At 49.1% G+C, this 20,527-nt stretch overlaps 1 protein-coding gene across 1 annotated transcript; it reads left to right on the top strand.

Annotated features, from left to right (window-relative positions):
- Positions 1 to 214: 214 nt before the first annotated feature.
- ACER1 (alkaline ceramidase 1) lies at positions 215 to 18,645 on the top strand. The gene is made up of 6 exons (XM_029219022.1): positions 215 to 307; positions 13,481 to 13,595; positions 13,680 to 13,821; positions 14,674 to 14,811; positions 17,706 to 17,843; positions 18,118 to 18,645. The coding sequence occupies exons 1-6, from the start codon at positions 215 to 217 to the stop codon at positions 18,284 to 18,286; spliced, it is 795 nt and encodes a 264-aa protein (XP_029074855.1). The 3' UTR covers positions 18,287 to 18,645.
- Positions 18,646 to 20,527: the final 1,882 nt, after the last annotated feature.

Here is a 20,527-nt window from a genome sequence, read left to right as displayed (position 1 = left end):
CCCCTCTGCTTATGCCCAGGGCAGCGGCTGGCCGCCACCACACCGGACAGGCTGTCCTGGTGCCACCAGGGAGCCGTCCAGCAGGTTTTTCCTCTCTGCCTGCTGTGGGGCACCCCACCGTCTCTTCCCCGCCTTTGGCTGGGCCCGGCCCTCTCTAGGCTCCCGTGCTCCTCTCTGCCAGACGCAGCCAGCGGATGGCAGGCACTGCGTCAGGATGCCCAGCATCTTCGCCTACCAGAGCTCGGAGGTGGACTGGTGTGAGAGCAACTTCCAGCACTGGGAGCTGGTGGCCGAGTTCTACAACACGGTGAGGGCTGGGCGGGAGCCTCTGGTGGGACAGAGTCTCAGCAAACAGGGGTTCAAACCCCAGCTGCTCCACCTCCCCGCTGGGAAATCCTACCCGAGCAGCCGCCTCTCTGAGCCTCAGTTTGCTCATCTGTTAGGCAAGGCCTGCCTTCTGGCTTTCATTCATTAGACTGTCTTTATTAGGCGTGAGGCTCTGTGGTAGGTTTTGGAAATGCAGCCGTAACCTGGAAAAGAGCTGCCTCTGCCCTCCCAGAGCAGAGGATACAGGTGCGACTCCAGGTGTCCACAACCCAGGATGATGGTGCTGTAATGGGAGGCGCACAGGCAGCTTCTGGGAAGCCTAGAGGCAGCTCCTGAGCCATTGGTGGAGGGGTTATCAGGGAGGGCTTCCTGGAGGAGATGGCTGTGTCTGCCTTGTTCTCAGCTGTATCCCCAGCCCAGGGTGACCAACTCATCCCAGTATGCTGGGACTGTCCTGGTTTTAGCACCATAAGTCCCGGGTCCCAGGAGACCCTGCAGTTCCAGGCAAAATAGGATGGCTGGTCATCCTTCACCCAGCCCCTGCTGTCAGGACCACACTGGAAGGGCTCAAAACTCTTGGATGCCTCAACGGCAATGGCATTTAACCGAAGCTTGAAAGATGCAGGCGACCAGAGACACGTACAGTTATCCTGTGCGGGGTGCTGGGGACACTGTGGTGAATAAGGCAGTGGGCTTGCCTTCCTGGAGCTCCCATATTGGTGGATAATGAGACAATGCCCTTTGCTCTGTGCCCTGCACATAGTACGTGCTCAATAAATGGTGAGCATGAATTCACGCAAATAATGGCCTTTACCGAGCACTTACTGTGTGCCAGGCATTGCCCAAAACATTTCGCCTGAAAAAACCTCATTTAATCTTCACCATGACATTGGGAATTAGGCAGCATGTATAGTATATAGAGTTAGTTAATCCCATTTTCCAGATTAAGAAACAGGCATTCAGGGAGATTGAAGGATATGCCCAGGGTAACTGTGGTACTTAGAGGTGGGATTTGAACTTGGCATATCTGGAGAGGTGTTTTTTGGGGGGAGGGGAGCTCAGTGTCAGGTTGCTCTGACTCTGTTACCTTTGACCTCACCACTTCCCAGAGCTGGGAGGCAAGAGTTTGAGATTCAAGGGGTCCCTGAGGTCGCCCCAGCTTTATGCTTCTCCTGAGCCAGAGATACCGACCCTTTCTGGTCCTCGGTGGCCTTCCCTATAAAATGGGAGAGGGTTGAATGTGCTGGTGCCTGGAGGCTGAGAAGAGGGTGTGGGGTTCTGGACTCCTCCTCCCTGCGTTCCGTAGTCCGGAAAGTTCCCTGTCCAGCCCACCCCTTAGAAGGCACGGAGAGAGGGCTGGCTCAGATGTGGGCTGCTTCCGCATCCGTGCGCTCTCATGCAAAATTGCCCTCCATGACATCCTCCTTCAACCTTTTTTTTTTTCCTGTGCCTCAGGGATTGTGGGATCTTAGTTTCCCCACCAGGGATCGAACCACTAGGGAAGTCCCTTTTATTTCTTTATTTTATTTTATTTTTTTGCGGTATGCGGGCCTCTCACTGCTGTCGCCTCTCCCGTTGCGGAGCACAGGCTCCGGACGCGCAGGCTCAGCAGCCATGGCTCACGGGCCCAGCCGCTCCGCGGCATGTGGGATCCTCCCGGACCGGGGCACGAACCCGTGTCCCCTGCATCGGCAGGCGGACTCTCAACCACTGCGCCACCAGGGAAGCCCGGGAAGTCCCTTTAAAAATTGGAAGCATCATCCTTAGCACATGGACCACACAAAAGCTATAACATTTTCACTAATCTTTGTAGGGCTTGAATAGATGTCAAACTACTAGGCAGCTTTTAATTTTTTAGTTTTAATTTTTAAATTTTATTTTATTTATTTATTTTTGGCTGCATTGGGTCTTTGTTGCTGTGCGCGGGCTTTCTCTAGTTGTAGCGAGCGGGGACTCCTCTTCATTGCGGTGCTTGGGCTTCTCATTGCGGTGGCTTATCTTGTTGCAGAGCACGGGCTCTAGGCTCAGTACGGGCTCAGTAGTTGCTGTGCACGGGCTTAGTTGCTCCGCGGCATGTGGGATCTTCCCGGACCACGGCTCGAACCCGTGTCCCCTACATTGGCAGGCGGATTCTTAACGACTGCGCCACAAGGGAAGCCCTAGGCAGGCTTTTAAAAGCATGCTTTTGGTCTAGGTATGTCAATGAAAGACCACATATATAGCAGAAAAAAATTTTAAATCTGTTCACATGGATTTTGTCATGATCCACTTAGGAATCACAGCTCATAATTGGAAAAGAGTGTTCTCAAGAATCTTTTGCTTTCTCGTTGATCTACGTGCAAGAAGCTCTGAGCCTGGGGTTGGAGGAAGTAGAGCCCAGCCCAGCACACGGCCAGGGTACGGACGACGGACGCACTGGAGGACTCGGCTTCTTAGAGGAGGGCACCTAGGCGTTGGCTTTTGAAGGATGAATAGGACCTCGCCAAGTAGGGCAGGAGTCTGGGAAAGAGAGCAGAAGAGAAGAAAAGGGTGTGCTAAGTCCTGGAAGTAAAAGAGGGACAACCAGTTTGGGAAAGTATGTCTCTGTGGCTAAAATATGGGGAGAGATAAAGATGAAGTTTTCAATGCTGAGTTGGAGTGTTTGAAATTTATCCTGTATTCACTGACGGACTCATTCATTCAACAAAAGTGCTGTAAACCAACCTGTGCTGGGTGATGCTGGGGTCCCAGAGAGGCTCAGTGCCCCCGGGTTGTTGGGCTGGTGGTTCAGAATTAGAAATGGACACCCCCACAGTTAGCTAGTGGCAAAGGGAGAAAAACAGGGGGCAGATGTGGGATGGTGAGGAACCATGGGGTGGAGCGTGACGCCTCTGTTTGTTGAATGGGGAGGGAACCTTGATGCTTAAGGAATGAGTAAATGTTCTCTAAGGTATATGGGGCAAAGGAAACAGCATATGCAAAGGTCTTGAGGTGAGAGAAAAGAACTGTTAGCTTCAAGCCAACGCCCAGGCTGCCTGCCTGAGGGGGAGGAAACGAAGGAGAGAAAAAGTGCTAATGAGGTTTCCAGGGGCTAAATCAGGAAAGCAGCGCAAAAGAGTGCGTGCTGCATCGTGAGGGCACGCGGGAGCCATGGCTGACTTCGGAGCATGAGAGAGTTGATGATCTGGGGGCAGCTGGAACACCTGGCTGCGTTTCACAGTCTAACCGAGAGCCAGGAAGGGCGATCCAACAGGAACAGAGGTCGGGGGTGTGGGAGGGGCTGGGGCAGGTGAGGCAGGGGGAGAAGTCAAGGTGTGGGCCGCTCTAGTTGGCACCTGTTTGCTTTGGCCTGATGGCCTCCAGGTGTGGCCTCCTTCTGGGCTGCTGACAACTTAGGAGAGTTTCAAGTGGTGTGGGGAGATGTTTCAAGGCCCCCCCGCCCCAGGCTCTCAGAGGCAGCTGTGCTGCTGAATTTCTTGCCTGGGATCCTGCCAAAGCTTCAGAAGCTCCGCATCTCATCCTCTCTAGAAAACTCCCTCTCAGATGCTCAGATTCAGAACAAAGGGATGGTGTGCCTGGCGTGGGGAACTGCATAGGAAAGGCATAGGAGTGGGGATGAGTAGGGGGAGTCTGGGGGTGGGTGGGTATCAAAGACACAGGGAGATGAGAGTGGGGAGGGTGTAGGCTGCAGTGCACACCTCCGACAGCGTCCCCACCTTCTTTTCCGATAGCCTTGGCGCTCTTGGCCTCTGCAGTGTGCTAGTAACTCCAGTCTCTGTCTTCCCTGGATGCTGTGTGACCCAGGCGGGAGGCCCGCCCCTCTCTGAGCGCCTGGCTGTGACCAGCAGGTCCCATGAGCTCTAAACCACACCTCCCTCTTCTGCCTTTCTCCTCCTCAAAACTCACAGCAACTAATTACAGGGCACCTCTTGTATGCCAGGTCCCGCAGAACCGAGGAGGGCATGGTTCCTGCCCTCAGGGAGGAGAGATGCGATTAATTGAATAATTGCACGCATGAAACTGGTGACCATGCTCATGATACATCCCAGACCCAGACTCGATAGGTCCCTCTGGGCCTCTCTTCTCCTTCGGAAAAACAGGCATCGCTGATCTGCAACCTGCTGGCCTCCCGGGGCTGACACAGGGGTCAGATTGAAATGACCCCTTTATTTCACTCTTCATTCATTGGGAATTGGTGCAGCCAGTCACTGTTTCAGCTCTGGGGACGCAGTGGTGATCAAAGCAGACAAAAATGCCTGCTCTCGTGGGGCTGGTGTCCTGGGGGATGGAGGAGACAGGCAATAAACAGGAGTCAAGAGTATAGGATGCCAGGGGGTGGTACACGCTAGGGAAGAAAAACTCATTCATTCATTACTTTTTAAAAAAAAATTAATTTTTGGCTGCATTGGGTCTTCATTGCTGCGCTCAGGCTCTCTCTAGTTGTGGCGAGCGGGGGCTACTCTTCGTTGCGGTGCACGGGCTTCTCATTGCAGTGACTTCTCTTGTTGCGGAGCGCGGGCTCTAGGCGCGCGGGCTTCAGTAGTTGTGGCTCGCGTGCTCTAGAGGGCAGGCTCAGTAGTTGTGGCGCACGGGCTTAGCTGCTCTGCGACGTGTGGGATCTTCCCAGACTAGGGCTCGAACCCATGTCCCCTGCATTGGCAGGCAGATTCTTAACCACTGCGCCACCAGGGAAGTCCCCATTCATTCCTTTTATTCAGCAAATATTTACTGAGTACCTATGCAAAAAGGGGATTTCTGTGAGGTGCTAGTAATTTTTGACTCATAGGACCATGGAGAGGATGATACAGCTACTGGACATCCCTAATGTCCATCAGTGGATGAATGGATAAACACAGTGTGCTCCATCCACACAATGGAATATGATTCAGCCTTAAAAAGGAGTCAAGCACTGACACATGCTGCAACATGGATGAACTTTGAAAACATGAATCTCAGTGAGAGAAACCAGACCCAAAAGACCACACAGTATGCGATTCTGTTGATACGAAACATCCAGAGCAGGCAAATCCACAGAGACCGAGAGTGGATTCATGGTTTCCAAGGGCTGGGGGAAGGGAAGGGAGAATGATTGCTAATGGGTACAGGGTTTCCTTTTGGGGTGATGAAAATGTTCTGGAATTAGCAATGATGGTTGCACAACATTTGAATAGATTATGTACACTTGAAAAGAATGAATTTGATAGCCTGTGGGTTATATTGTAATTTAAAAGGTAGAGGTATTTAAAAAAGCTCACAGCTCCTGGCACATCCTAAGCACTGAATAGTTGAAGCTATTATTATTGTTGTTGTTAGGAGTAAATATAGCACAGAGAAATGAGAACGTTTTCATATGTTAATTTTATTTGACACTAATTTTGTTAATGTCAAATAAAAGAGCACTGTACTCCTCATAAAATTCTTATTCTCCGCATTTTACAGATGGGGGAAATAAAGGCTCAGAGAGGGTACATTTCCTTCCCAGGGTTGCACAGCATGTGACTTGCAAGCGTGTGAATGCTGAGGGTGCCAGAGTTAAACCCCGGCCACCTAGTCTCAGAGTCTCTCACTTATGCACAGTGCTGTGAGGCCACTCAGTTACTGAGTGATTAACAATGTCGTGTGCATCTTAATTCATGCAAGTAAGTCCCATGCGGAGAGGGACTGTGGCTGGTGGTCCACGGCCCCAGCCCAGCACTGACACTCATGTGCATGAGTGGAATGGATGCATACGGGGGTCCTCGGCAGGTGACAGGGCCAGGGGTGGGTGGTGGGAGTTTGAGCTTTGGCACTGGGGAGCAAGAGAAAGGGGAGGTTTGGCCATGTTTTGTTTTTTTTTTAATTTTTTGCTGTAGTTGATTTACAATGTTGTATTAGTTTCTGGTGTACAGCAAAGTGATTCAAATATACATATACTTAGATATATACATATATATAAAAAGAATATATTCTCTTTTTCTTTTCTTTTCTTTTCTTCTTATGGCCGCTCCATGCAGCTTGCGGGATCCTAGTTCCCCGACCAAGGATTGAACCTGGGGCCCCGGCAGTAAGAGTGCGGAGTCCTAACTACTGGACCACCAGGGAATTCCCTTTTTCACGTTCTTTTCCATTATGGTTTATTATAGGATATTGAGTATAATTCCCCGTGCTGTACCGTAGGACCTTGTTGTTTATCTATTTTATATTCAGTAGTGTGCATCTGTTCATCTCAAACTGTAGTTTATCCCTCCCACCCCCGGCCACGTTTCTTGATTTGACTGAGTCAACATATTTTTCTTGAGTGCATGCCAGCCTACTGGGTGCCCAGCATGATAGACTTTGGGGACACAGCTGGGGATAAAACAGGTGTTTCCTGTCCTCTTGGAAGTCACAGTCCGGTGGGGAGGGCAGAGATGATAAAGCAGTAAGCAGTGAAAAAGACTGAGGTGAGGCGTCTACTCAGGTCAATCCCCTTCCTTCCTTCCTTCCTTCCTTCCTTCCTCCTTCTCCCCACCTTCCCTCCACCTCTCCCCCTTTTCCTCCTTCCGGTCCTAAGGATCCAGCCACATTCACTTACCAGACGTCCTGCTGGGTACGGGTGATCAAAACATCAAAGCATTCTAGAATAATAGTCACCCCCTGGTACACAGCACATGCATCAGACACATATGTGCATTATTGACACGTATTCTTTGCATGCATTATTGGCTACAAAAATTCACTGAGCACCTACTGTGTGCCAGGCACTGTCCTAGACACCTGGGGTTTGTAGCAGTGAACAAAACTGCCGACCCCCCTGGTCCCGTGGCACTCAGTTCTCGAATCCTCACCGTGGCGCTCGGAGATAGGGCCTCCGTTTTATAGAGGAGGAAACTGAAGCATAGAGCATCCCCCAAACTCTGACTGGATACACCGTAAAGGCAGTGACTTTGTTTTCAGGCACTGGTAAGGTCCTTGAGTATGTAGTAGGTACTGAAGGAATGATTGTTGAGCAAATGACTGAATGAACGATTGAATGAAAGTGAAGCCACCTGCTGGGGCTGGGACCCAAGGAATCCAGCTCACCTGTGTCCAGAGCTCAGGACTGGCCACGATCTCTGGCGGGTACCTTGCCTGACTCTCTGAGTCTGGGTAGGGCCGGTGGTTGGGAAACGCGGGGGCCCAGCCCCAGAGGGCAGAGAGGGAGACGCTGGTGTCAGGGTGGTCTCTGATTCTATCACAAACCCCGGCGGCATTCGGAGCCCGTTAGTTATAGGCGTTGCCCGTTGCTCTGTCCTCATTCTGCACACTCAGGGACATTATTGAGAACACCTGTCTTCATCCTGCAGGCCACTTAGCATGGAGCATTGATACCAACCACAAGCCTGTTATTATTATCTCCTTGAACAGTAACAAGAGCAGCAGCAGCCTTTGCTATTTCCTGAGCCACAACCATGTCCCTGGCGAAGTAGCTTTTCAATGCCTGGCCTCATGCATCCCCCTCCCCCCAACAACCTTCATGGTAGCATTGATGATCCTCTCCTACTTCACTGGTGCAGGAAAGGGGAACCCAGAGACACCAGATCACACAGCCAGGAAGCAGGGGAGCCCCCTCTTCATCTTCACCACCCATCTAGTCCTCCAATCTTTCAAAGCAGGGGGTCAAAGCAAACTTCGGAGTCCCCCAGAGCTGTGCAACCTCAGAGAAATCACTCCACCTCTCTGAGACTCAAGCTCCCCATTGCCAAACAAGAACTAGAAAGTTGGACCTTGAGGGGGTGTGCTAGGATTAAGAACAATCTGTAAAATCAGGCTGTCAATAGATTGGAAAGTGACAGTTGGAGCACCTTCTATTCAGATGTTTCTAGATGCAAGACTCTCTGCCAAGTGTTTTCATGTGTGTGACAGGTGATCCACCTGAATTATTTTGAGATCCAGCCAACAGGATTTATTGAGCACCTACTATATTCTGGTTCCTGAGGTTATAATGGAGAAGGGGGAAGCCACAGTCCCCATTCTCAAAGCCAGGTTTAGCGGGAGAGCCAGATGGTTCCAGCCAGACAAGTGTCAGGAAAGTGGGATGGCACAGGGCCACAAAGGAAGGCCACCTGACCCTGCCTTGGGGGATTAGGAAGGCTTTAGGGAGAAAGTGATGCCCAGGTTAAAGGCGGAGTAATTGGCCTGGCGAAGAGGGGTAAGGGGGAATGAGAGTGTTCCAGGCAGTGGGAACAGTATGTGTGAACTCCTGGAGGTTAAAGTGTGGCTTATTCAGAACTAAGTTATTCCTTCCACCCAGATTATAAAATTGAAGGTGGAGAAAGGTGAGTTATGGAGGGAGTTTATAAGCCAAGCTTAAGAATCTGGATTTTATAGATGAGAGTCACGGACGTGTTTTAAGTGGAGGCTTAACAGTTTGGGAGGCTGGATGGCTCAGCATCTTCAGGCATGCCTGATTTGCCCAAGGGCTGCCGTTTGGTTGAAGACAGAGGGAACATCAGATTTGTTTGGGGTTTTGCCCATTCAGTATTCATGGCCCCATTTTCCCTTCATCAACCACCTGGTTATGGCCTCGATGGGATGGTCAATCAAGGTGGTCCCCCTCCTCTGGCCAAGGATGGGATGTGGCCCTGGCTACACTCTCCAGAATTTGAAGCTTGGGCTTGGACAGAAGGACTGGACACAGTTGTTTTCATTCATACCCAAAATTGCCCCCTGAAGAGATTGTCCATTAGAGGGTCAAAGCTGTTCCGGTTTCTGGTTTTCCTTGTCCTCTGCAATTCCTTTGATTAATGAGCTCCCTATAATAAATGAATGAATGAATGAATGAACGAACGAATGAATGAATGATTTGGTTAATTAAATAAGTAAACACACACACACACACACACACACACACATTTATATTTATAGTGTAAGTTCACCAGAATCATTTTCTGTTGCTTGCTACCAAAGAACCCTAGCTAATATTACCAGTGCTGATGGGTTTGTTGGATTCAGGCAATAGAATGGTAGCTTAAGCAAAAACCAAAACAAAGAAACAAACCAAAGGGGGGCGGAGGGGGAGAAAGAAGGCGTTGGAAAGATTGTGGGATATCTTAGAAAATGGAAAGATGAGTTATTTTGGGAAGGCTGCGACCCAGGGTAGGTGTGCAGGATTCAGAAGAAGGGCAAACACTACCCTCGAGTATTTGCTTTTTTTCCCTCACCCTTGTCTTCTCGTGGGTGGCAAGATGGTTGCCATATTTTAACCATCATGACAATATCCCAGGGCCTCTTTAGAGAGTTGCCAACGGTGCAACACAATTATGGTGACTCCCAGGCTTTGTGTCTGCTCCAAGTTTCAAATTCCCCAAAGAAAAGTCTGATATCCTGCTTTGGGATAGGTGTCTATTCCAGTGGGGTAGGGTCTCATGATACAGACAGGGCAGGTCGGGGGTGTTCTGTGTTCTGGGGTAGCCACTGTGAACTGGGTGATCCTCCTGGAGATGTGTTTGACTCTGTCCATTGACAAACACCAGAGAACTTGGCATGGAAAACAAGGACATAGGTGGGACCATGGGCTGGGGAACCAGTTTGCCAAGCCTGGGTTCTCAAACTATGACCTTTGAGCTGGTTCTCCCATTGCCCCAGGAGAGCTGTGGACTTTCCTGGAATCAGGAGGCCTCCTGTCTTGGGAACCTGTACAGGTGCCCAGGACCTAGGCTAGTAGATGCTGACATTGTATCAGGTGAATGATTTTCCCCACACCCACCACTGTGCCCTGTATTTTTGAGTCAGCATCGTTAATACTGGGGTTCTAAAAAATAACAGAGCATCCTAGTTAAGAGGGTGCTGTTTCTTCACTTTCTAAGATGGAATGCAGACAATTTAGGAGACCTTTACAAGGGGAAGATTTTTTGGGGGAGGGAAGGGTGTCATTGAGTGAGCAAGCTGGTTGACCTCAAATTGGCAGGTGGATTGAGGCCATGAGAACACCTGTTTCTGAGCCCATGTGAGATACTCACTGTGACCCCAACATATCTGGGGGAGACTTTGAGGGGGCATCGAAGTCCTGCATCAGCAGTTGGGGACTTTGAGCCGTTGAAATTCTGGTGCAAATGTTCTTGTGACCTTAATTGTATTTATGAGTCCAGTGAGGTTTGGGGACCTTTGGGTCAACAGCATGAAGAGGCAGGTGGTGTTATGCATATGTCAGAAATGCAGAGATGGCAGGTTAAGGGATTGAAGTTACCTTCTCAAGGCTCCACAGTTAATGAGCAAGGGAACATGTATCCAATCCCACACCACTTGGATCCCAAAGGTCGTTCATTGGAATGCTTTGGTTTCAAATAAAACACCCAACTAAAACAGCTTAAATAGAAAGGACAATATCTTTTTTTTTTTAATGGAAGTTGGAGGTAGATGGTTCCAGAATAGATTAACTCAGAGCCCAACATCATCAGGCTACTTGGTTCTTCCCATCTTTCTTCTCTGCTATCCCTGGAGAAGTGGTCCTCAAGATATTGTCCAAGCGCCACCCTGCTTGGTGTCCTTGAGACCCTTTCAGGGTTTCCTCAAGGTCAAAATTATTTTCATAATAATATTAAGGTATTATTTGCCTTTTCCCACTCTGATTCTCTCACGAGGGTACAATGGAACCTTCCAGAGGCTGCGTGACGTGTGATGACATCATCTCTCTGATGGCCAAACGAATGTGGGCTTGTGTAGTCACGTGTCTTGAAAGTTTTGGGGTTTTAGTTTCTAATAAGGTAAATCTTGATAGATGTAACTCACACAAGCAAAAGCTCTTCAGGGTCCTCAGTAATATTTAAGAATATAAGAAGTTCTTGAAACCAAAATGTTTGAGACCACTGTCCTCAAGTATTTGTTTTTCCTGTCAACCTTGTTTCCTCATGGTTGCAAAATGGCTGCCGCATCTGAAACATCACAACAATCTCCAAAGGCCTTTTCACTCAGTCTGATTTCAGTAAAGAGAGCTTTCCCAGAAGCTCCTCATCAGATCTTCCATCATGTTTCATTGGCCAGAATTATATCACACATTCATTCCTTAACCAATCCTTAGCAATAGGGATGATCTATGCCCTGGGGCTAAATCCTGCCTCCCTAAAAGCCATGCCTTCCTGATGCCTGAACAAAATTCTGGTTTATTTAACAAGGAAGAAAGGGAGTATCTATAAGTTAAGACATAAGTCCAGCTGCTGTAGCAGAGACCCAAAATAATAATGGTTTAATGAAGATAGAAATTTGTTTCTCTCTTACATAACATCCAATCATAAGCTCCCCAGGGCTGGTGTGAGAGCTTTGGGGTACCAGAGATCCAGGCTCCTTCTATATGGTTGTTTTCCCATCTCTAGGCTATTGCTGTCATCTGTGTGGCTCAAGAAGCTATCCCACCACATCTGCATCCCAGTAGAAAGGGATTAAGGGGAAGGCACACCCCTTCCCTTTAGGAAGACAACCTAGAAGCTGTACTTATGTCTTGTGCCCATGTCTTACTGGCCAGAACTCAGTCACACGGCTGTGTGGAGCTGCAAGGGAATCTGGGAAATGTAGTCTTTAGCTTGGTGGCCTTGTTACACAGAAGAAGGAGAGAATCAGATTAGCTTGTGCCCATTGTTATTCCCCTTTGCCTCCCAAGAAGGAAAGGTCTTCCTAATACTGAACCAAATCAGTTTGGTTAAGGAGGAAGAAGGGAGGATGGTTGTTGAGCGCTCAATTCCCGCTGTCTGCCATAACTACCATATTCTTAGTGGTCATTGTTAGTTATCTGAATCATGTGTTATTATCAAACATCGATTGAGGTCTATGAAGCAGTTTCTGCTTCTGTGATAAACAGCACTCTGATTCTTGTCTCAAGAAACTCACGTGGGATCTCGCTTCAAATCCTGGATTCTCCAGTTACTGGCTGGGTGACCTGGGCTGGACCATTTGACCACTCTGAGAATCAGTATCTTCTTCTATGGTGTGGTGATGCACAACCTAACTGGCAGGGTTGTTTTGAGGATGAGAAAAGATTCTGGGAATAATAAACCTTGCCTGGGCCCCAGAACATTGTGAATGTCTAATTATAAGGACGCAAATCACTAATCCACAGACAACATAGCTGTGCAATCATGGGGTTCTGGACAAGGCATAGCTGTGCGGTACCAGCTGGCCTCCATGCACCTTTCTCCTCTCCTACCCCAGCCCACAGTAATATTTCCTCTTTGTCTCAGCTAGCTAATGTTGCATAACAAATCACCCTAAAGTTTAGTGGCTTGAAACAATGACCACTTATTTATTTATTTATTTTTGCTCATGAATCAGTAATCTGGATAGGGTTTGGCAGGGACAGCTCATCTATGTTCCACATGGCAACTGTTGGTGTGACTTGAAGGGGGGAAGGGGACTGGAATCATCTGAAGGTTCATTCACTTCTGTGTGTGGTAGCTGGACTGGGAAGAGTCAAACTTCTGGGGACTGGAATAGCTGGGGCTCCTCCAGCATCTCTCTCGATCTCTCTGTGGTCTCTCCACATGGTCTCTCCAGCATGGCAGCTTTAAGGGTACCCCGTCTTCTTGCACGGTGGCTAGAGCTCCAGTGTCTCGTGCTCTGAGATAGCGACTATCAGGTGGAAGCCACTGTACTTTTTTTGACGCAACCTCAGAAGTCATGCCCCATCACTTCTGCTTCCTGCTCTTTTTAGAAGCGAGTCACTAGGGTATTGCATTGTCTTTCCTTGTCTACAAGGCCAAGGCCAACTCATGACCACCAAGTTTGCATTTCAGTCCACAAGACGTAGAGTGCAAGCCTTAAGCTGCTTCTTAAGGACTGACCTGGAAGCAATAGGTTTATTTACATTCCTATCCCATTGACTAGACCAGGTCCCAAGGCCACAGTGAGCTGCAAGGAAGGCTGGGATATGTAGTCTTTCATTGAGTAGTTGGACGCCCAGCTCAAACTTGGGGAACACTATTGCCAAAAGGAAAATGTGGAAAGTTAGTAGATAGACTTTGCCACAGGCATTGAATGAATGAATGAACCCATAGAATAATGGATGGAGTTATGGATCTACTGATGACTGGTTGGCTGTTAAGTTCAGCTGAAAGATGGATAGACCCTGGGTTGATCAACTGCCTGAAAGGTGATAGGTGACCGACTGGGTAATGACTAAGGGCAGCCCCCCTCCTCGTCCTCTGTCTGACAACCCCCTCCCCGTATTTCCCCCTTCCTTCTCCAGTTCAGCAATGTCACCTTCTTCATCTTTGGGCCTCTCATGATGTTTCTGATGCACCCATATGTCCAGAAACGTTCCCGCTACATTTATGTCACCTTCATCCTCTTCACAGTCGTAGGTAGGAGGGGGGGGTGGGACAATACGGTAGTGGGGGCGGGAAGGGAAAATTCCCTTGACCACCTGCCTTTGTCTTTCGCTCCAGGTCTGTTCTCTATGTACTTTCACATGACACTCAGCTTCCTGGGCCAGATGCTGGATGAGATCGCTATTCTGTGGCTGCTGGCCAGTGGCTACAGCATATGGATGCCCCGCTGCTACTTCCCTGCCTTCCTAGGGGAGAACAGGTGGGGCGAGGGCCGGTCCTCTGTCGATCTTGCTGGAGCCCACCTATCCTCTGGGTCCCCTGCCCAGGCCCTCTTGGGGTGTTTGGAATCCTTCCCCTCAACACCCCAGGACTTTTTCCTGACCCTGCCTGATCTAACTGGACTTCCAGGGACCCCTCTTCTGAGTGCACTTGCGACCCCTGGAAGTCCTCCCCTTATCCTACTGCTTATTTGGAATTCTTCCTCTGATCCCACCTGGATAGCTGGGACCTTCTCCAGACCCTGTCTGAACCCACTATGGGGTCCCAGAACCCCATGCCTAAGCTTACCTGGGGCCCACAGACCTCTTCCCTGAGCCTGTCACCTGGGTTCCCCGGAATCTTTCATTGGATCCTCCTGGGCCCCTTTTTTTGACCTCAAGACCCATCTGAATCTCTCTCCTGACCCTGTGTGACCCACTTGAGCCTTCCAGGACCCCTCTCCTAATAGCCACTGGGACCCCTGTAGTTCCTTCCTTAATCCCACCCGGCTCACCTGAATCCCTTGCCTGAACTCACCTGGGCTCTGGAACCCTCTTCTGACCTGACTAAGCCCCCTTGAGCTTCCCTGAGACCCCCTTGTCATCCTATCCATCCCCTACCCCAGGACTCCCTTTGGACCCTGCCTGTGCCCACCTGGGTTCCCTGGGAAATTTCATGTGATCCTCCTGGGACCCCTGAGACCTTTTACTGAGCCCACCTCGGAGTCTTAAGACCATTTTCTGAGCTTCCCTTTTCTCATCCATCTTTGCGACAAGAGCACCCTATTGCTCTGCCTAAACCCCACAGGAACACCCCCCAACCACCCCCGACGGCTGAGCCCTTCTCTCCCCAGGCCCCAGTACATCTGCCTGGTCATCACCGCCACCGTGGTCAGTACCTTCCTGTCCTTCCTGACGCCCATGATCAACGCGTACGCCCTCAACAGCATTGCCCTGCACATCGTCTACATCGTGGCCCAGGAATATAAAAAGTGGGTGGTGGCTGCAGGTGCCCGGGGAGGGGGCTCCCCTTTCCCTTCCAAGAACCACGCCCTCCACCCCCGCCAAAAAACCCCACAACACCTCACTGTGTTAAAGAGGTGATGTCCCTTCCCCAAGATCATTCACCAAATAGGGGCAGGACCGGGATTTGAACCTAAGGTTGTCTCTGACTGCAGAGTTTGTCCCTTTTATTCTGAAAACCCCCGAACACACATACAAGTGGAGAGCATTGTATCACAAACCTCCGTGTGCCCACTAACCAGCCCCAGCAAACATTAGCATTTTGCCGACCTGCGTTCTATGCTCCCCCCAGATTTCATATAATGTCAACCATTCATTGTTCAGGGTTTCACTCACCTGATAAAGAATTATTATTTTTAGCCCATACTAGGTCTTAGCAGGCTAGAGAGGGGACTCTCAAATGGGGCCATTTGAGGAGAGTTGAATAAAACGTTTCCTTACAAAGGAGAGGGCAGACTGTAGGAAAATCACTAGGGATCATTTAGAAGCTCTGTGTTAATAACGGCGGGATTCTATGATCATCGGGAGACCTGGGATGGGGAGTGATGGGAGGGAGTGATTGCAAGAATCTGGAAGGAGAGAGCTAGCAGAGGGGGGTCTCCTTGGCAAGAGCTGTGGCCTCCAGTTGTTGGTTGTAGCCAGCCCGAGCCAATCCCACAGGGAGGTTGTGTGGACCAAATCCAGGGGCTCCCTTGTCCTTGGGCTTCCAGTTGGGTTGCCCAGTGGTTTCCAGTTGGGTTGGCCAATGGGGAGCCCCAGTAGGGAACCAAAGGGTGGATGGAGGATACTGTTGGAATATTTATTTCGAGGTCCACATAGCTTAGCTCCCCTGCCCCTGCTGCCCCCTGAGGCACAGGGCAGAGTGGAGAAAGGCAGGGAAGGATCTAGAGGGACGAATAGAAGATCCTTCCTTAAAATAGCATCTAATACCCATTTTGCACTGAACTTTCCTCAGTTTCCCAAAGACATCTTCTTACACCTGGTCTTGTTTAAATCAGAAGGCAAACACAGTCTCTCAGACCTTCTTTATTCCATAGCAGTCCCTCCCTCCCTCGCTCCCCCCCTCCCCCTTTCTTCACGCCTCTGATTTGATAACAGAAACTCGATCGATCGTTTGTCCTGTACAACATCCTGCATTATGGATTTGGCCGACTGATTGCTGTGGGTTCTTCCTTTCTTTTTCTTTCTTTCTTTTTCTTTCTTTCTTCCTTCCTTCCTTCCTTTCTTTTTCTTTCTTTCTTTCTTTCTTTTTCTTTCCTTCTTTCTTTTTCTTTCTTTTTCTTTCTTTTTTCCTTCTTTCTTTTTTATTTCTGTATTTCCTGAAAATTAATAGATCTAGATTTACATTTAATTTTTTCATTTCATGTGTGGCACTGGGTGCTGCTTGTTCCAGCCAATTAAGACCCCATGATGAATGGTTGTCCCACGTTTAGTGCCATTAAGATTGATCAGTAGATTCGGATGTTGTCATCCAGACCCTTCATTGTAAAGTTTTCTACTGACCTTTCCCCTAATGATTCCAGCAGCTGTTTCATGCCGTCTCCATCCGTGATCTCATTAGAGGGTGCAAAAGGGTGATTTTCAGATTCTGTTATTCCTTCTGCATTGATTATCTGGAGTTCATCCATCCAGATAGAAGGACTTTTGCTCATCAACCTTGAAATACAGTTTGGACAGGAAAGACAGGATAGGGCACTGATTCTTTCCCTTTTAAAAATCAATTTCTAGAGCAATGAGTCGGTGCCTTAGCCATCTCTAGGAAGGACCAATGAAGGGGTTTTTTCTTTAAGTATTATTATGAACTCATGGGTGTTTATATCTCTGAAGTGTTTCAATCCATTGCAGTCACTATCCTATATTTTTAACTTTTTATTTTGAAATAATTACAGGCTCAGAGCAAGTTGCAAAAATAGTACAGAGTCCTGTGTACCTTTACCCAGATTGCCCCCCTGCTCCCCCAATGGCAGCATCGGATGTAACCACAGTCCAGCCTCAAAAAGGAGGAAATTGACAATGGGACAATACTGTTAACTAGATCACAGACTTTATTCAGAGTTCACTAATTTTAATGTTTTTTTTCTTTTTTCTTTTTTTTTTTGGCCACACTGCCCAGCATGCAGAATCTTAGTTCCCTGACCAGGGATCGAACCTGTGCCCCCTGAAGTGGAAGTGCAGAGCCCTAACCACTGCACCGCTGGGGAATTCCTTAGATTTCACCAATTCTTATGGTTTTTTTTTTTTTTTTTTTTTGGTGTTCAAACTGTCCCATTTTAGGCTAGTGGGCAGGGCTTGTGCTTTTACCCATAAAGGAGTTACTGCCCCATTAATCCCTGATAAACTGTTTCCTAAGGGACAATGGGTTAGCTCTGCTGTTTGGGAAACACAGATTCTAATCTTGAGTTGTCCTGAGACATGGCCTCAGAGAATACACCCTCCCACACACAGACATATATTCTCATAGCCACATAGACATAAATTCTCATGCACCGACCCACAGGGGCACACACACTTACACCCCAAAACACGAACGCAGAAAGCCTTGTTGGTTACGGGTTCTGCATTCTGATAAACCTGAATCAGACCCCACTTACTAGCTGTGTAACCTTGGGGTGGGGCTGGGACATACTTAATCTCGCGTGCCTCAGTATTCTCATCTACAAAATGGGAATAATAGCATTGTTGTGAGGACCCGGCATCTTGTAAGTGCTCGGCAAGTGTTGGCACAGATCTGGCCCTCTCCCCGCTTGCCCCCTTGATCCTTCCCTCCTCCCAGCCTCATCTCCTTGGATGGAGGAGTTTCCCATCAGCTCCTTTGGGCCCTGCTAGCTGAGTCAGGCTCTGATCTCCCTCCTTCCCTCCCTAGGACCAGTAATAAGGAGCTTCGGCATCTAATTGAGGTCACCATGGTTTTATGGGCTTTTGCGTTTACTAGCTGGATCAGTGACCGCTGGCTTTGCAGTTTCTGGCAGTGGATTAATTTCTCCTACCTGCACAGCATCTGGTAAGCATTTGCCCTGTGGCCTTGGGCCTTAGAAGCAGAAACTCTCAGATGCCAGAGCTTGGAGCAGGAGCCTGGGGGCAGGGTGGGGAGGCACAGATACTGGGATGTGTGTGTGTATGTATGTCTGTGTGTGTTGGGGGACGGTGTAGTCAGGAGATCAGGTCCAGGAGGTCCTTTGGGATGGTCAGGATCCATGAGAGGTAGGGAGAGGTGGGGATGGGGGCGTCAAGCTGGCTGCAGGGGCATCTTGTCCCGTCGTCACCCTGTCACGTAGGCATGTGCTCATCAGCATCACCTGCCCCTATGGCATCGTCATCATGGCCATGGTGGATGCCACGTACGAGATGCCGGACAAAACTCTCAAAGTCTGCTACTGGCCTCGGGACACTTGGCCCATGGGGCTGCCCTACGTGGAGATCAGTGATGACAACAAGAGCTGCTGAGGTCCGCCAGCTTCTTGACTACCCAGCTACCTGCGTCCTGAGGACAGAAGCCTGAATGGGGAGACTGAGAGACACTCGCAGTTCCACCCTCCAGCTCCATTTCCCCATCCTCCTGGCCCTCCGTGGCCCCATCCTGAGGCAGGGGATGGACTTCACAACCTCTCTGTGCTGTAGTCTGATGACCCTGGGCGGCTGCCTGGCAGAGCTCCCCTCCACAACCTGCCCCTGTTCTCTTTCACTTCCTCTTCCTGGTTCACTGTTGTCACATGACCAGGCTGGATGACCTGGTGCTGTGATTCTGTGGCAGCCACTGGGAATGACCTCAGGCTGGGGCTCGGTCCCCGGGCACCTTATAAAGAGTGGCGGTCACTATGAGACTCTTTGGACCTGTCTTTGGCTGTGCAATGTCACTGGTACTTGGGGGGCATCCCAGAGAAGGGACATGTTTTCCAGTCACCTCATTCTACACTCACACATGCGTGCAGAGACCTCACAGATCCTCACACAGGCTCACACCGGCTCCCATGGAGTTGTGGGGTTGACAGCAGAGCAACTTGGAGGCCGGGACTGGGTGATTTGGGTACTGTTGGGGCACGGGCATCAGTATGGGAGCTGCAGTGGCCGGTACAGGCTCTCAAAGCGAGGGGAGAAGGGGAGGGTGATTTCCATGGCGGTTAAGAGCCCAGGGCTTGGAGTCAGGCAGATGTAAGTTCGAATTCTGCTCCACCATCTCCTACTTGTATTATCCGGGGTAAGCGATTTTTTCCTGCCTCTGAAGTTCAAGGACCATGTCTGTAAAACATTCCTTCCTTCCTGGGATTTCTGTGTAGATAAAACAAGATAACATATAAAGTGCTTAGCATGGAGTCTGGCAAACATCCATCCATCTACTCATTCTGTAATTTGTCCATCCATTTATCCATCCATCCATCTTTTGAACTGTCCATTGGACTATCCATCTAGCTATCCTTTAATTTACTCATCCACTAATTTATTTCTTCATTTGTCCATCCTTTTATCTGTTATCCATCTTTTTTATCTACTGCTTATTCATTAATGTATCATCCATTCATTGAACCATCCATGCATCCACCTGCTCATCCACTTATCCACCCATCCATCCATCCACATATTTATTATTCATCCTTCCATCACCCATTACTCATTATCCTTCCACCCATCCATGTATCCAACTGTTAACTATCCCTCCATCCATCTATGTTTAGCCATCCATTTATTTTCATTTATCCTTCTGTCTAACCATGTGTTTATTTATCCATCCATTCATCCATCCATCCATATTCAGCCATCTATTTATTCATTTATCCATCCAAATCATTCAGTCATCCCTCCATTCATCTATTTTCCCACCTGTTCATTCATTCAGTCATTCATCTCGTCAACAAATATATACTGAGTTCCTACTATATGTTTGACACTAGTCCTTGGGGATATATGACAACAAAGACATGCAAAGTCCCTCCGCTAATGAGGAGACAACATTAGATAAATAAAAAGACACATAACCAAGGCACTGATGGGTGCTGCAAAAAAGATAAAGCATGGTGATGTTCTCAAGACCATGGGGTGGGGAGCGCCCATTTCAAATGGATGATCAGTGGGGAGCGCACTTTCCAGCTGAGCCCTCAATAACGAGGAAACCAGCCATTCCAAGAACCGGGCAAGACCATTCTGGGCAGAGGGAATGGCAGGTGTGAAACTTTTGGGGTGGGAATGAAGTGGAACAACAGAAAGGAAGCTGCTGTTGGAGCTTAGTAAATGAGAGAGAGTTCAGAGTAAGAGGTTCTTAACCTGGGGGGCCGGGATGGATTTCGTATCCATGAACCACTTGACGTTCTCTGCAGAAGATGGGTTTCTGGGCATGTTATCTAAGCCCCTGGACTGCATCACTCCAAAAGGAGAAGAAGCAAGACCATCTGGCCTGCTGGAGAGATGGGGACATTGGAAGGAGAGGGGCCCCTCATATTTACATGTCCGTGACACACAGCATTGAACCTAATAACCCTCGACCCCCCTCCCCCCCAGATAGACAAGAATAGTCTCATTTTATAGATGTGGCTCAGAGAGGGCAAGCAACTTGCCCAGGCCCCCACAGCCTGGACTTGAGCCAGGGCTGTCCTTCCCCCAAATTCCTTGCTCCACAGTGAGTCAGAAGAAAGACTGTATTTGGATCTCAGGTCTCCTGCTTCTGGGTCTTTCTGACTTTCTTGTTCTAGAAAC

The sequence above is a fragment of the Monodon monoceros genome, unplaced genomic scaffold (assembly GCF_005190385.1).
Source record: "Monodon monoceros isolate NGI ecotype Baffin Bay Population unplaced genomic scaffold, NGI_Narwhal_1 Super_Scaffold_12, whole genome shotgun sequence".
NCBI lineage: Eukaryota > Metazoa > Chordata > Mammalia > Artiodactyla > Monodontidae > Monodon > Monodon monoceros.
Note: the sequence above shows the minus strand (reverse complement) of the source record. Positions and strands in the feature narration are given on the sequence as shown.